We start from the raw sequence: 14,651 nt of genomic DNA, 5'->3' as shown, positions 1-14,651 counted from the left end.
TGTCTTCAGATCAGCTGTCTTTAATTAAATTAAGTCACACACACACACACACACAGACACACACACACAGACCTCACTCTTCCTATCTTACAATAGATTTCAATACCATTATGAAAACTATTAAATTTTCCTGAAAAGATGTTGGTCCCAGGTATTGCTTTTGGTTTCTATTTCATTCTTTCTAAATGAGATTTTGTTATGTTAATTGAAGATTCTTTTTTAATCATAGAAGGTGATGAATTTAACCACATTATGGCTAATGTTTGAGATAATTTGGTTACAGAAGGTTCTCTGCAACATTGTTGGATGGACAGAGTCAAGGTCAGGTATTCCTTGCATTTGTTAGGAGCAGAGTAACATAGGAGCAGGAGTAGGCTATTCGGCCCATCAAGCTGCTCCTCCAATCAGTTAGATCATTGCTGATCATCTACCTTAATACCACTTTCCCGTGCTCTCTCCATATCCCTTGATGTTATTAGTCTCCAGAAATCTATCGATTTCTGTCTTGAACATGTTCAATGATTGAGCTTCCACAGCCCTCTGGGGTAGAGAATTCCAAAGATTGTTCACCCTCTGAGTGAAGAAATTCCTCCTCATCTCAGTCTTAAATGGCCTAGCCCTCATTCTGAGATTATGTCCCCTAGTTTTAGACTTGCCAGCCAGAGGAAAAATCCTATCTATGTCTACCCTGTCATGCCCTGTATTTTGTGAGAATTTTGTAAGTTTCAATGAGATCATTTCTCATTCTTTGAAACGCTAGAGAATATTAGTCCAGTTCCCTCAATCTCTCCTCATAAGACAATCCCGCCATTGCAGGGATTGGTCTGGTGAACCTCTGTTGCACTTCCTCTATGGCATATACATCCTTCCTTAGATAAGGAGACCAAAACTGTACACAATATTTCAGGTGTTGTTTCACTAAGGCTTTACACAATTACAGCAAGATATCTTTACTTCTGACTCAAATTTCCTTGCAATGAAGGCCAACATACCATTTGCCTTCCTAATTGCTTGCTGAATTTGCATGCTAGCTTTTAGTGATTCATGAACAAGGACACCCAGGTTGTTTTGGACATCAACACTTCCCAAAATCTCATCATTTAAGAAATACTCTGCCTTTCTGGTTTTTTTAATGAAGTGGATAACTCCACTCTTATTCACACAATATTCCACCTGCCATGTTATTGCCCACTCATTTAGCCTGTCGAAGTCCTCTTGAACCTCCTTGCATCCTCCTCACATCTACATTCCCACCTAATTCTAATTTTGTTGCTAACCTCCTGTGTAGAGCCTTATCTAAAGCCTTTGGAAAATCCAAATACATCACATCCACTGGTTCTCCTTTATATGTGCTACAAGTAACATCCTCAAAAAACTGCAAGGAGTTTGTCAAACATGATTTCCCTTTCAGGAATCCATGTCAACTCTGCCCAATCATACCATTGTTCTCCAAGTGTCCAGTTATCACATCCTTCATGATAAATTCTAACATTTTTCTTACTACTGATGTCAAACTAACAGGTCTATAGTTCTCCATTTTCCCTCTTTCTCCCTTCTTAAATAATGGGGTTACATTTGCTGCTTTCCAGTCTGCAGGAACCATTCCAGAATCTACAGAATTTTGAAAGATAAACACCAATGCATCCATTATCTCTCTAGCCACCTCTTTCAGTACTCTTTTTCAAGTACTGCCTCTTTATTAATACTAATTTATTTCAGCTCCTCATTTTGACAAGTCCTTTGGTCCCCTTTTATTTCTAGGAGATTTTCTATATCTTCCTCCGTGAAGAGAGATGCAAAAGTAAATTGTTTAGTTTTGCCACAATTTCCCTATTCTCCATTATGAATTCTCCTGTCTCTGCCTGTAATGGACCCACATTTGTCCTTGCTAATTTTTTTCCTTTTCAAATACCTAAAGAAACTTTTACAGCCTGCCTTTGTTTCTCGCTAGCTTGCAGTCGTATTCTCTTTTCCATTTCTTTATCAATTTCTTTGTCTTCCTTTGCTGGATTCTAAATTGCTCCCAATCTTCAGGTTTACTATTGTTTTGGCAACCTTTATAAACCATTTCCTTTGATCTAATGCAGTCTTTAACTTCTTTTGTTAGCCACGGTTGATTCAACTTTCCTGTTGGGTTTTTGTGTCTTAGAGGAATGTATATTTGTTGTTGACCATGTAATACATCTTTAAATTCTAGCCATTGCCTGTCTACCATCAAATCTTTTAATGTATTTTCCCAATCTACAATAGCCAACTTGCCCCTCATATCTTCATAGTTTCCTTTGTTCAGATTTAAGATCCTAGTTTCAGAATGAACTATATCACTTTCAAACTTAATGTAAAATTCTATCATATTATGATCAGCACTTCCTAAAGGCTCCTTTACAGCAAGTTTATTAATTAGCCCTTTCTCATTACATAATACTAAATCTAAAATAGCCTGATCCCCAGTTAATTCTTCAATGTACTGCTCCAGAATCCAGCAGAATCCAGAACACTCCAGCAATTCATCCTCTGCAGCATTAGTGCTAATTTAGTTTACCTCATCTATATGTAAAATGAAGGCGCCTGTTATTACAGTATTACCCATATTGCATGTAGCTGTAATTACTTGATTTACACATTACCCAACATTACCACTACAGTTTAGCGGCCTATAAACAACTCCCACCAATGTTTGTTGCCCTTGCTGTTTCTTAGCTACACCCAAACTGATTCTACATCTTGAATCTTTCTCACTAATGTATTGATCTTGTCCCTTATTAACAATATTATCCCACCTCCTTTTCCTTTTTTATCTATCCTCCCTAACTGACAGATATCCTTGAATAGTCAGTTCCCAGTCTTGGTCACCTTGTAACCACACTTCTGTAATGGTAATTAAATCATACCCATTTACCTCTATTTGTGCCTTCAAATCATCCACCTTGTTGCGAATGCTGTATGCATTAAGATAGAGTGCCCTTAACTTGTTTTTTTAACATTATTCGCATTCTGACCCTACTTGATACTTGCCTTCACGTTGTCTGTCTTCTGATTTTGCATACTACTTTTCTACATCCTGTTACCAGTTTTGCTTCCCTCCAATCTGAGTTCCCTCTCAGGTTCCTATCCCCTTGCCAATCTAGTTTAAATCCTCCCTAACAGCATCGGCAAATCTTCTTGCGAGGATGTTTGTCTCAGTCCTCTTAAGGTGTAACCCATCCTCCTTGTCAGTCCCACCTGCCCCAGAACCAATCCCAATGCCTCAGAAATCTGATTCCCTCCCTCCTACACAAATTCTTCAGCCACGTCTTCAATCACTCAATCCTCCTATTCCTATGCTCACTAACCCGTGGCACTGAGAGTAATCCTGAGGTTAATGTTTTTGATGTTCTGCTTTTTAATTTGTTTCTTAACTCCCTGAAATCTGCTTTCAGGACCTCATCCCTCTTCCTACCTACGTCATTGGTACCAATGTGGACCATGACCTCTGGCCGTTCACCCTCCCCAGAAGAATGTCCTGCAGCCTCTCTGTGACATCCTTGAGCCTGGCACCAGGGAAGAAAAATACCATCCTGGTCATATCTATAGCCAAAGAAATGCCTGTATGTTCCCCTAACTAATGAATCCCCTATCATTATTGCTCTTGCACTCTTCTTTCTCCCCTCCTGTGCAGCTGCATCACCCATGGTGCCATGGATTTGGCTCTTGTTGCAGTTTTCTGAGGAACCATCACCCTTACCAGTATCCAAAATGGTAAATTGGGTCGTGAGCGAGATCGACTCAGGGGATCTTGCACTACCTACCTGGTTCTCTTAGACTGTCTGGTGGTCACCCATTCCCTCTCTGCCTGCATGCTCCTAACCTGCGGTGTGACCACCTCCCTAAACATGCTATCTACCCAGTTCTCTGCCTTGCAGATGCACCACAGTGACTCCAGCCGACACTTGAGTTCCAAAACCAGGAGCTCAAGCTCCTGCATCCAGTGGCACTTCCTGCAATTGTGTTTTTCTAGGACACGTGGGGTGTCCATTACTTTTCACATGCCCCAGGATGCACATTCCACTCAGCCGAGCTCCCTTGCGATACCTTAACTTTACAAACTATTTACTATAAGTAGAATAACTTGCCAGTTACTCACCAATCAGTTTCTTCTCCTATACCAAAGTAAGAACCAAATACTGGAGGCTGAAAAAGGTAGAAAAAGAAAAGAACACCTTCTTCCCCTATTCACCGAACTTCCCCACTCGCTAAGTTCCCAGCTTCTCAGTCTCTATCGTGCTGCACACCATTTGAACTCTTCTCTCAAAATCTTGCAGTTTTAAACTCAGTCCCAAAGTCTGTTTTTTTTTTTAGGTGGAGAGTCTTCAATAATAATATCTTTAATATCTACTGACAGTTGGTATTGAGTATGTTGTGATGATCATGTGTAAATGCACACTGAGTTTTGCATTCTGAGGAGGGGAGAATGCTTCTTCAACTAAATCCCTTTTTGTGCAAAAGTATGGTGTATCTGTGCATCACTATGCATCTGTTAGATGGTGCAACCTCATGCATCACCCTCCAAAATGCAAATAATTCTAATAACTTGCATCTTATTTTATTTAAAATATTTAGAAGAGAGATTGAACAGTGATTTGTTTTCACTTTTCTCCTTTTCATAAAGAAATTGCATCAACAAAAATATGGTACTTTAAAAAAAAGTTCAGCAAGAAAGATTCATCCGTGGTTTACTAAGGAAGTTAAAGACTGTATTAGATTAAAAGAAGAGGCTTATAATGTTGCAAAGAATAGTAGTAACCCTAAGGATTGAGAGAGCTTTGGAAAACAGCAAAGGGTGATAAAATGTTGATAAAAAGGGAAAGAATAGAATGAGTAAACTAATCAGGAATATAAAAATGGATTGTAAGAGCTTTTATAAGTATATGAAAAGGAAGAGAGTAGCTAAAGTAAACATTGGGTCCTTAGAGGCAGACAGGAAAAATTATGATGAGGAAGCACAGAGTAGGGATAAATGGGACACTTTCAAGTTAGCAGACTGTAACTTGTGGAGTGTTGCAAGGATCAGTCCTGGGCCTTAACTATTTACCATCTATATTAATGACTTGGATGAAGAGACTAAGAATAATGTATCCATATTTGCTGGTGATATAAAGATAGGTGAGAATGTGTGCAAACTGGGAGGAGGACACAAATATACTGCAAAAAGCTATGAAGAGGTTATTTGATTGGGCAACAATGTGTCAGGTGAAGTACAATGTGGGCAAGTGTGTGCGTATTCACTTTGGAAGTAAGAATAGAAAGGAGTCTATTCTTTAGAAGGCATGAAACTTGTAAATGTTGATGTTCAGAGAAACTTTGTATTTGTACAAGGAACAGAAAGTTAACATGCAGGTACAGCAAGCGGTTAGGAAGACTTATGGTATGTTGGCTTTTATTGGAAGGGGACTGGAGTGCAAAGACAAAGATATCTTGTTACAACTATATCAGGCTGTGGTGGGACCACACTGAGGGGTTGACTCTCCGGGTTAGAGAATATGGAACATAGAGGCACACTCTGAGGCTAAGGCACCAATTATTTAGGGCTGAGGAGAAATTTCCTAATTCAGAGGGTCGTGCATCTTTGGAATTCTCCACGCCAGAGGGTAGTGAATAATCCATCATTGAATATATTCAAGGCTAAGGTAGATGGGTTTTTGATCATTCAAGGAACCAAGGGATATGGAGAGCAGGCAAGAAAGTGGAGTTGAGGCAGAAGATCAGTCATGATCATATTGAATGGTGGAGCATGGTCGAGGGACTGAATGGTCTACTCTTATTCCTTATGCACCTTATCATGTGTCCAGCTGATGATTAGTAGCTGGACTTTGGCAGCACAAATCAATTCTTGCTAGCCCTATGCCCAATGACCCACAGCTTCCCAGTCACAGCAAAGTTCTTTGCACTGTCTGCTTGATCTGGTTGAGCTGTCCCTGTTTAACTCCACCTCCTCAATTATCCCATTAAAATTACGAAAGAAGATTGAACCAAGCCTCTCAAAACACCTGTGGTGCTGTTTATCTACAAGTTACTGCTCAGCCTTGCTTGCTAGAAGGGAAGTGTCGTAATACTGTCAAGGGGTGACTTGAAAACCGTCATGCTGAATAATTTTCCATTGGATCTTGCGAGAATAAGACATTCAGTACCGTTATGCAAGGTGAGAATTTACATTATTCTAATCTGATATTGCTGCCTCTTGGACAGCCCTACTAGTAAATCAATCTTTATGTGGTAAATATGTTCTGAATCTATTCTTGGGACATTTGATTAGGTTTTTTTCCTTTCTGTGTAAGGACATTGAAGGATTTTGTGCTTTTCTGTGGTCCATCCAGGATTTTTAACAACCTGCATTGTTCCATACTTGACGTCTAGTATAGGCTGAGCATCTTAATTTTTTGGCAGCCACAGGTAGGGCTGACCTACAATATTAAGCAGATCACACTGTTCTTTAAAGTGCAACTGTGCTCCTGGACACTTTTGAGAAATACTCTTGCTATAGTTTTAACGAGTTTTTGATAGCTTGGTGTAGGACATCAAGATGAATGATTACTGCTGTGAATGTGGAAAGCCACTTATTGTATTCTTGTATTTAGGTCAAACGTATTAACTACTGTATCTAAGGCAATTTAGGTATTCACAACTGTGTAACTCACCATTTCAATGCGTTTTGGTGCTGTAGCCTGTCACTGGAAGCACTGCTGAATGATAAACGCATAATAACTGTGATTCAAGTGTAATGAGATATGCATGTTGGGAAGCTGCAATCAGCTTGTGAAGGAAGGAGGCGTGGCTTTAGAATTGCCTTGAACTGTTCAGAAAAGCTGTATGGAATTAAATCTGTTTTTCATTGTGGTGAATTTTGACCTGTGATGTAAAATTTCCCAACAATTCTGGCATGCTGTTGGAAAATTCACTATTTGTGTTTTTTAAGTGGAGAATAAAGTTCTTCTAACAGTATTGGAGCAATAAACCTTATCCAGTTCTCAAATCTGCCACTTGGACATATATTCCCCACCAATAGGTTAATAAGAGAAATATTGCCACTGCTTTAACACAAGGCAGTCAGCTGGGCCTGCTCCAGTCGTGTGGGCACCAGAGAAGTGTGGAACAAAGTACTATTGAAATTAAGTACTAACTGCTAACCTGGTGCTCCTGTAAGTTTGTAGTTCGACTTCTTGCGTTGTGGAGAATGATACCTGTTAGCTGCATTTGTATTGCTAAGACCCATTCCTGATTTAGCAATCAAAACATGTTTGAGGGCTGGTGGGCACAAATTTCACTCACTCAAGAACTGAACAACAGAAGCACTAAATATAAGAGACTCTTTTCACTATCATAAAGCAATGTTTATGTCATACCTTCACAGATTTAAGGGAGCAACTTGCACGTGACTATGATATCTCTGAAAACTGATTTGTGATTTGTATGTGGGTCCAATTTATACAGCATATTTCCTAACTTTGAAACAAACTGAGAAATTCATAGCCTGATTAGAGGGGCTCTTCATAGTTTTTAAACCCTGATTTCCAATCTCTTTTTTTAGGTTGAACATCAGGTTTCCCACAGATTAACTGTGTCCGTCCTAAGAGCTCAAAAGGTAACAAAGGGAACTTTTGGAGACCTACGTAAGTACATTTTAGGGAGTTTTCCTGTTCATTGTCACCTTTGGCTAACTTATTCTCCCACATGTAATTTGAAAAGTTGTTTGTTTGCATCCTACATCAGGGTGTGAGTATATGATCCAGATTGGCACACCCGTATAAGAAATGAGACATTAAACTGAAGCCCAGTCCAGCTCTGAACCTGTGATTCAAGTGGATATTAAAGATTTCATGGTACTATTTAAAGATCAGGGAGTTTTCTTTATTTTCCAGCCAACATTCCTCCCTCAATCACCAGCTAAAAGCAGGCTAACTGATCATTCATCTCTATTCTGAAATGCTGTTGGTGCTGAGTGACTGATGCATTTGCTGACATAAAAGCCATTGCAGGTTAAAAGTAACTCTTTATGTTCTTTGAGATTTTTAATATGATGAAGTGCTGTGTAAATATAAGAAATTACAAAAAATCTAATTCCTGTGATAAATGAATGAAGACATCTAAGGCACTGCTGACACTGTTAAGGGCATAAAAAATAGGAGCAGGAGTATAGCACACAGTCCCTTGAGCCTGTTCAATATAGTCGTGGCTAATGTTCTGCCTCAGCTCTACTTCCCATCTGCTCCGCATATCCCTTGATTCTCCCAGACCAAAAATTAAGGAATTTTATGGGCCCAGTGACGGACCATAAAATTCTGCCCCAGGTGTGGACTCACCAAAACTTCATACAGTCGTAGCGAGACTTTATTCTTGTACTCCAATCCCTTAACAATAAAGGCCAACCTGTCATTTGCATTCCTAATTGTTTGCTGTACCTGCTTGCTGACTTTTTGTGGCCAGGATTTTCTGGTGGCGGGCAGGCTTGGCGGGCAAGCCTGGGAGCAGGCGGGAAGCTGACCGTGATTTCACACTGGCTGGCCAATTAACGGGCAGCCAGCGTGAAACGTGCGCTGCAGTGCTCAGCACTAGCGGGGTGGGGGCGGGAGGAGTGAGAGCGCAGCAGTGTGTGTGCGCGTGGGGGCGCGCATATTAAAAACTCCCTGAAGCACAGTTCTGCCTCGGGGAGCTGAAGAATTTTGAAGATTAGAAAATAAAGAAGTTAAAAATGTTAATAATACATCCCATCATGTGACTCTGTCACATAGGCAGGGACATGTTAGAAAAAACAAAAACAGAATTACCTGGAAAAACTCAGCAGGTCTGGCAGCATCGGCGGAGAAGAAAAGAGTTGACGTTTCGAGTCCTCATGACCCTTCGACAGAACTTGAGTGAGTCCAAGAAAGGGGTGAAATATAAGCTGGTTTAAGGTGTGTTGGGCGGGGTGGGGGGGGGGTTCCTGATTATATAACAAGCATAAGAAACTGTCAAATAGGGAAAGAACAACTGGTCCATTTAGGCTGTTCCATGCATATGCAATGTCTTATACATCACATCAAACACACCTTAAACCAGCTTATATTTCACCCCTTTCTTGGACTCTCTCAAGTTCTGTCGAAGGGTCATGAGGACTCGAAACGTCAACTCTTTTCTTCCCAGCCAATGCTGCCAGACCTGCTGAGTTTTTCCAGGTAATTCTGTTTTTGTTTTGGATTTCCAGCATCCACAGTTTTTTTGTTTTTATAGACATGTTAGAAATGAGCTTGAAAATTTTTTTTGAATCACTGATCGAAACCTCATCCCGCGCATGGATGAGGTTTTGCAGAAAATCCAAAGGCTGCTTGGCCTTTTTGTCTGTCTGCCAACCATAAGGTTGAGCGGGAAGTGAAAAGTTTCATTTAATTAGATCTGTAATGGCCTTAATAGGCCTCTTAATTGTCGGCGGGCATGCTGCCGACTCCTGCGCTCGCCTGCCGACCAAAATATCACGTGAGTGCGTGATGATGTTCGGACACTTGCTTGACATCATTGCGCGTCATTTTATACTTGTTCAGGTCAGGCGTGTGCACCCACCCACTCGACGAGCCCAATATTCTGCCCTCTGTGTTCCTGATGCTGTTTTGGCCTATTCACAACTTGAAATTGAGTGAAATTGGTAAAATGCAGGTTGTTATTAGATTGTAGTCCTCCACCTCTGGATTTAAAGGCCATACTTAAAAATAAATCTGCGTTCTGAAAATTCCAGCACTGCAAAATAATTCTCAGAGTAGTAGCATAATGGTCATAAATTGGTGTGTTTATTGATCTGTAGATTGTGATGCATGTTACACTGTCTCATCGTCTACTTCAGTATAGAGTTATATTTACAGTAAAAGGCTCAAATTGAGAAGGGGCTCAGATTGGTCTTATTGATTAATTTGACAAGTGTCTGAATTTCACCCAGCTTGAACATGCCTCTTAAAAATGCATTGTGGTTGTTTGCAACAAAGGCTTCTTAATATTCAAACAAAGAAACTACATTTAATGCTAAACTGTTCTTAATTATAAGGCAGATAATGTCAAAATGTGCTCTCCTCTGTTATGTAGGAACCATTGGCAATCAATCAGATAATGGCGATGTTGTCTTACTAATGGTTTGTCGCCTTATTTTTCATTTGCAGCCCTTGCAGGAAATGCTTTAGCTTCTGACTTTACATTATCTGTCTAATATTTATCCAGTAAGTGAGTTTTACAGTTTGTGTCAAAATGGGGTTGTCAACTTTGGTTGCAGTGCTGGAGGTTATAGCAAATGACTTTCTACCACTGTGTTCAGTCAAGATAGACAACCTATTTCCCTATCATCAATATTTGACAACTAATAAACATAAGCGCTTGAAGAAGTTGGAAAGGACATCTGATTCTTCGTAATGCCCGGATGATTTGTCTCTTTGCTTGCTCCTAGCAGAGTTTAAAAGTTTAATCATGAATTCCTGGAGACTCCAGAACAATTCTGGGTGGATCTCAATCTTTTGCCAAATGGATGCTTCATTTAGAAACAACCATTATGTAAAAAGCTGGTCTGAGTAAGCAGTTCCACTTGCAGACTGTTCTATGCTAATTTTAGAACCTACATCTTCGACCATGTTTTTGTTAATCTGCCCATAGATCTCCTTATGTGGCTTGGTGTCATATTTTGTTTTATGTGAAGCATCTTGGAACATTTCATTATGGTAAAGGATCTATATAAATACATTTGTTGTTGATTATACTGCAGATGGGTCCTGAGAGAGAGTGAACAATAAAGTGCAAAACTCTCCTGTACTTTTTTTCACCAACAGTGCAGCTGGTTTCCACATAGCAGAATCACCCAGTTAATGTTTCCTCAGGCCTTATCAATTCTTTTCCCTGCATCTATAAATTCCATTCTTAACCTAATCAGCACATGTTGGAGGTTAGGAATCTGGGTATCACATCCACCAATCTTCGACGTTGCCCCAGTCGGCGACATCATCAACATTTCGAGATGATGCCTGCTCGTGGTCGCAGGTGTCTGCCATGTGACTGAACAGGCCGATTCTCGACCCACAAATCTTTGGGCTCATGGGGCAGGATATCCCATGAAATAGTGGGATCCGGAGTGCAGGATTTGCTTACTTTTCTTTCCTTCTCTTCCACCACTCCACCTCATAGAGAGGTAGCTGCCGAGGTGTGGGAAGTGCTCAACATATTCAAGGGTCTTTCTTCAACATATCTAGGAGGTGAAATATGTGGCTGACCAGTTGTGGGATGGTAGTTTTATTTTTTTGGCCACAAAGATGGTGATCCCACAGGTTGTGGTTCCCCAGCCAGGAGAAAGTGGGACAGACTATTTTTTGATCACCTTTTCTAGCCCCATCCTCATTTGGGGTGAGCAGGGGGTATCCTGAAGAGGACTGCTCAGTCACAGATACTGCAACCCAAAGACACCTCTATCCCAGCACTGTTGCCCAATGACATTTGTGCATCCTTATTCACCAACAGACTTGGCAAATGGACCTGGCAGAAAACCATGTGTGACTTTGTTTTACATGGGGATCTTAGAGGCATTGTCATCATCTACATGACGATCCGATTTCGGTGCCATGTCCAATTACAGTGACAGAGACCACCTTGCTGATGCAGGCTTCCGTCTTCGCAGCCAGTGAGACACACGCTCTGCCTTCGCCTAATCTGCCGTTGAGGACGTTTTGGAATGCACTTTGTCTAGCACCTGCCACCCCCCCCACCCAATCTTAACATCATGGGTGGCCCTACTGGAAGCAAGGGGCCACTGATGGTATTGCTCAAGTGATGTCAGAATGTACATGCCTCTCCACTATGCCTATTTGGTGACTGCTGACATCACCCTAGTCTTTGACATCAGCCCAATCGCTGATGTCACCCCAGTTGCTGACATCGCCAGATTATGTTCTGATGCCTAATAGCAAAACATTGATAAATACCAAGAATAAAAGTGTGCGCACTCTGCTCCTCTTTGTACAATCAGCCAATGGTGTCTACATGGATTTTAGTAAGGCATTTGACAAGATCCCATGTGACAGACTGGTCTGAGAAGTAAAAGCCCATGGGTTACAGGGGAATGTGCTGAGCTGGATCCAAAATTGACTCAGTGACAGGAAACAAAGGATACTGGTTGATAGATGTTTTTGCGAATGGAAAATGATTTCCAGTGGCGTTCCACAGGGCTTAGTGTTGGATCCCTTGCTGTTTGTTGTATATATTAATGATTTGGACTTAATTGTGGGAGGCTTGATTGGAAAATTTGCAGATGACACAAAAGTTGGCCATGTAGAGGATAGCTGTTGTCTCCAGAATTTTATCAGTGATTTGGTTAGTTGGCGGAAAAGTGACAGATGGAATGCAATCCAGAGAAGTGTGAGGTAATGCATTTGGGGAAGGCAAACAAAGCTAGGGAATACACAATAAATGGGAGGATATTGGGATATGTAGAGGAAGTGAGAGACCTTGGAGTACATGTCCACAGGGCCCTGAAGGTGGCAGGGCAGGTGGAAAAGGTTAAAGAAAGCATATGGAATGCTTTCCTTTATTGGATGAGGTATTGAACACAAAAGCATGGATGTAATGATGGAACTGTATAAAATGCTAGTTAGGCCACAGCTGGAATTTTGTGTACACACTTCTGGTTGCTACATTACAAGAAGGACATAATAGCTCTGTAGGGAGTACAGAGGAGATTTACAAAAATGTCGCCAGGGCTTGAAAATTGCAGCTATGAGGAAAGCTTGGATAGGCTAGGGTTGTTTTCCTTGGAACTGAGGAGTGATCTGATTGAGGTGTACTAAATTATGAGGGGCTTAGGCAGAGGAAGCAAGAAAGACCTATTTCCCTTAGCTGAGGGGTCAATTACCAGGGGGCACAGATTTAAGGTGATTGGTAGAAGGATTAGAGGGGACATGAAGAGAAACGTTTTCACCCAGAGGGTGGTGGGTGTTTGGAATACATCGCCTGGCTTGTTGGTGGAGGCTCAACTCATTTAAAAAGGCACCTGGATCTGCACCTAAAGTGCTGTAACCTGCAAGGCTATGGACTGGGTGCTGGAAAGTGGGATTAGAATGGGCAACTAGTTTTTTTTCTTTTTTCTTTTATGGCTGGCACAGACATGATAGGTTGAATGGCCTCTTTTTGCGCTATAACTTTTCTATGGTTCTTTATATATGCTATACTTTTTTACTTCTATGCAAAATACTCTGTTCATGTTAGCTTTTCTAGTTAAATTAGGCAAATTTGATTGCTTTGATCAGGCACATTCCAGCATTATCTTGAAATACCAATATTAGAAAATTCTGTGACTTTGATAGTTTTAACATTGGCAGGGGAAATCTTATAGGCTGGTGTACATTGATGTGAAACAGTTTGAATTGTGTATTAACACATTGAATCTGGAGTAACCTGGATCAATTTAGACAGTCATGTGTGTTCAGGACCTGACCTTGCACTAGATGCCTGCAAAAGGCAGTCTTTATCGCATGATGGTGTGAATGATCCATGTTTGTCATTGATCTCTAGTGGGGTGTCTTTTGCTGTATCAGTCAACAGATTTGGATCATGATCATGCAGGGTGAAGGGGAGACAAGAATTGGAAAGACCTGAACAAATGTAAGATTACTTTGAATGTGCAGAGAATAGATGTGCAATTTGGAGACTTGGAGTGAAAGTTTTGTGAGGTTCTAAAAGAATACAGGATGTGCATAGAATCAGCTGAAATTTCTAACACAATGCATGAGATCAGTACCGAGGACTGATGCCTGAAAATATTCATTTACTTCCAAAATATCTTTATCCCAAATCTATTCAAGTTTTAAATTGGCATGTGCATAGTTCAGCAGTGAGCTCCCTGGCAACAGATCCCTATTCCCTATTTCATATTGGTCTGTCAACAAATGATGCACATGGCAAAATAGGGTTTCTGACATTCAAATTCAAACTTATGCCTTACCAGGTTCTGTTGTGGGAGAGCAAGCTCTTCATGCTATCAAAGCTGCTGTAGCACAGAAACATTTTCAGAGGCCAAAGATTAGGTGGAGTGTTTGGGTACATAGGAAATCTATGGCATAATAGGCCCACTGAGTTAAATTTTACCATGAACCTCTAGACTCCAATATTGGATGCAGTGGGGTCCTGAGCCTGCACTTGCTGGCAGTCTGACTGCCCGGTGATTTTACTGCAGTTGGCCACTTAATTGGTTGCGTATTTGCCATTCAATTAAGGATTAATTCTGTTGAGGAGTCATATGGACTTGAAATGTTAACTGTATTCCTCTCCACAGATGCTGTCAGACCCGCTGAGTTTTTCCAGGTATTTTTAGTTTTGTTAATTAAGCATTATGGGCAGGCTCTGATGCTGCCTGTCCAATCAGAGGAGAGTTGGGTGCTGCTGAGGTGGGCAGGTGACCTTGGGGGCATCTCAAGATGGAGGTGCTCTCATAGATGTAAGTACAAATTAAAATTCGGGTTGCGTGAGGGCAGAAGGCCCTGCCAATTGTGTTTCTGTGTGTGTTTCAGAGTAGTTGTAATTCTTTATAATACGTAGCTCCACCCCCTTTGTTCAAATTTTGTTCATCAAAATTCAGCAATTGTTGCTAAATAGCCAGAATCTGAGGGGTTGTGGAGGGAGGG

At 40.9% G+C, this 14,651-nt stretch overlaps 1 protein-coding gene across 3 annotated transcripts in view; it reads left to right on the top strand.

The window, feature by feature from the left end:
- The window catches only part of LOC121288920 (cytosolic phospholipase A2-like), a 181,094-nt gene that overhangs the window by 58,845 nt on the left and 107,598 nt on the right, over positions 1–14,651 (top strand). For all 3 annotated transcript variants that reach the window (XM_041207785.1, XM_041207783.1, XM_041207784.1), the window contains exon 3: positions 7,565–7,646. In XM_041207785.1, the coding sequence (XP_041063719.1) occupies positions 7,565–7,646 (82 nt within the window). The remainder of the gene's footprint in view (positions 1–7,564; positions 7,647–14,651) is intronic.

This window comes from Carcharodon carcharias, chromosome 16 (genome assembly GCF_017639515.1).
Source record: "Carcharodon carcharias isolate sCarCar2 chromosome 16, sCarCar2.pri, whole genome shotgun sequence".
Lineage (NCBI taxonomy): Eukaryota > Metazoa > Chordata > Chondrichthyes > Lamniformes > Lamnidae > Carcharodon > Carcharodon carcharias.
Note: the sequence above shows the minus strand (reverse complement) of the source record. Positions and strands in the feature narration are given on the sequence as shown.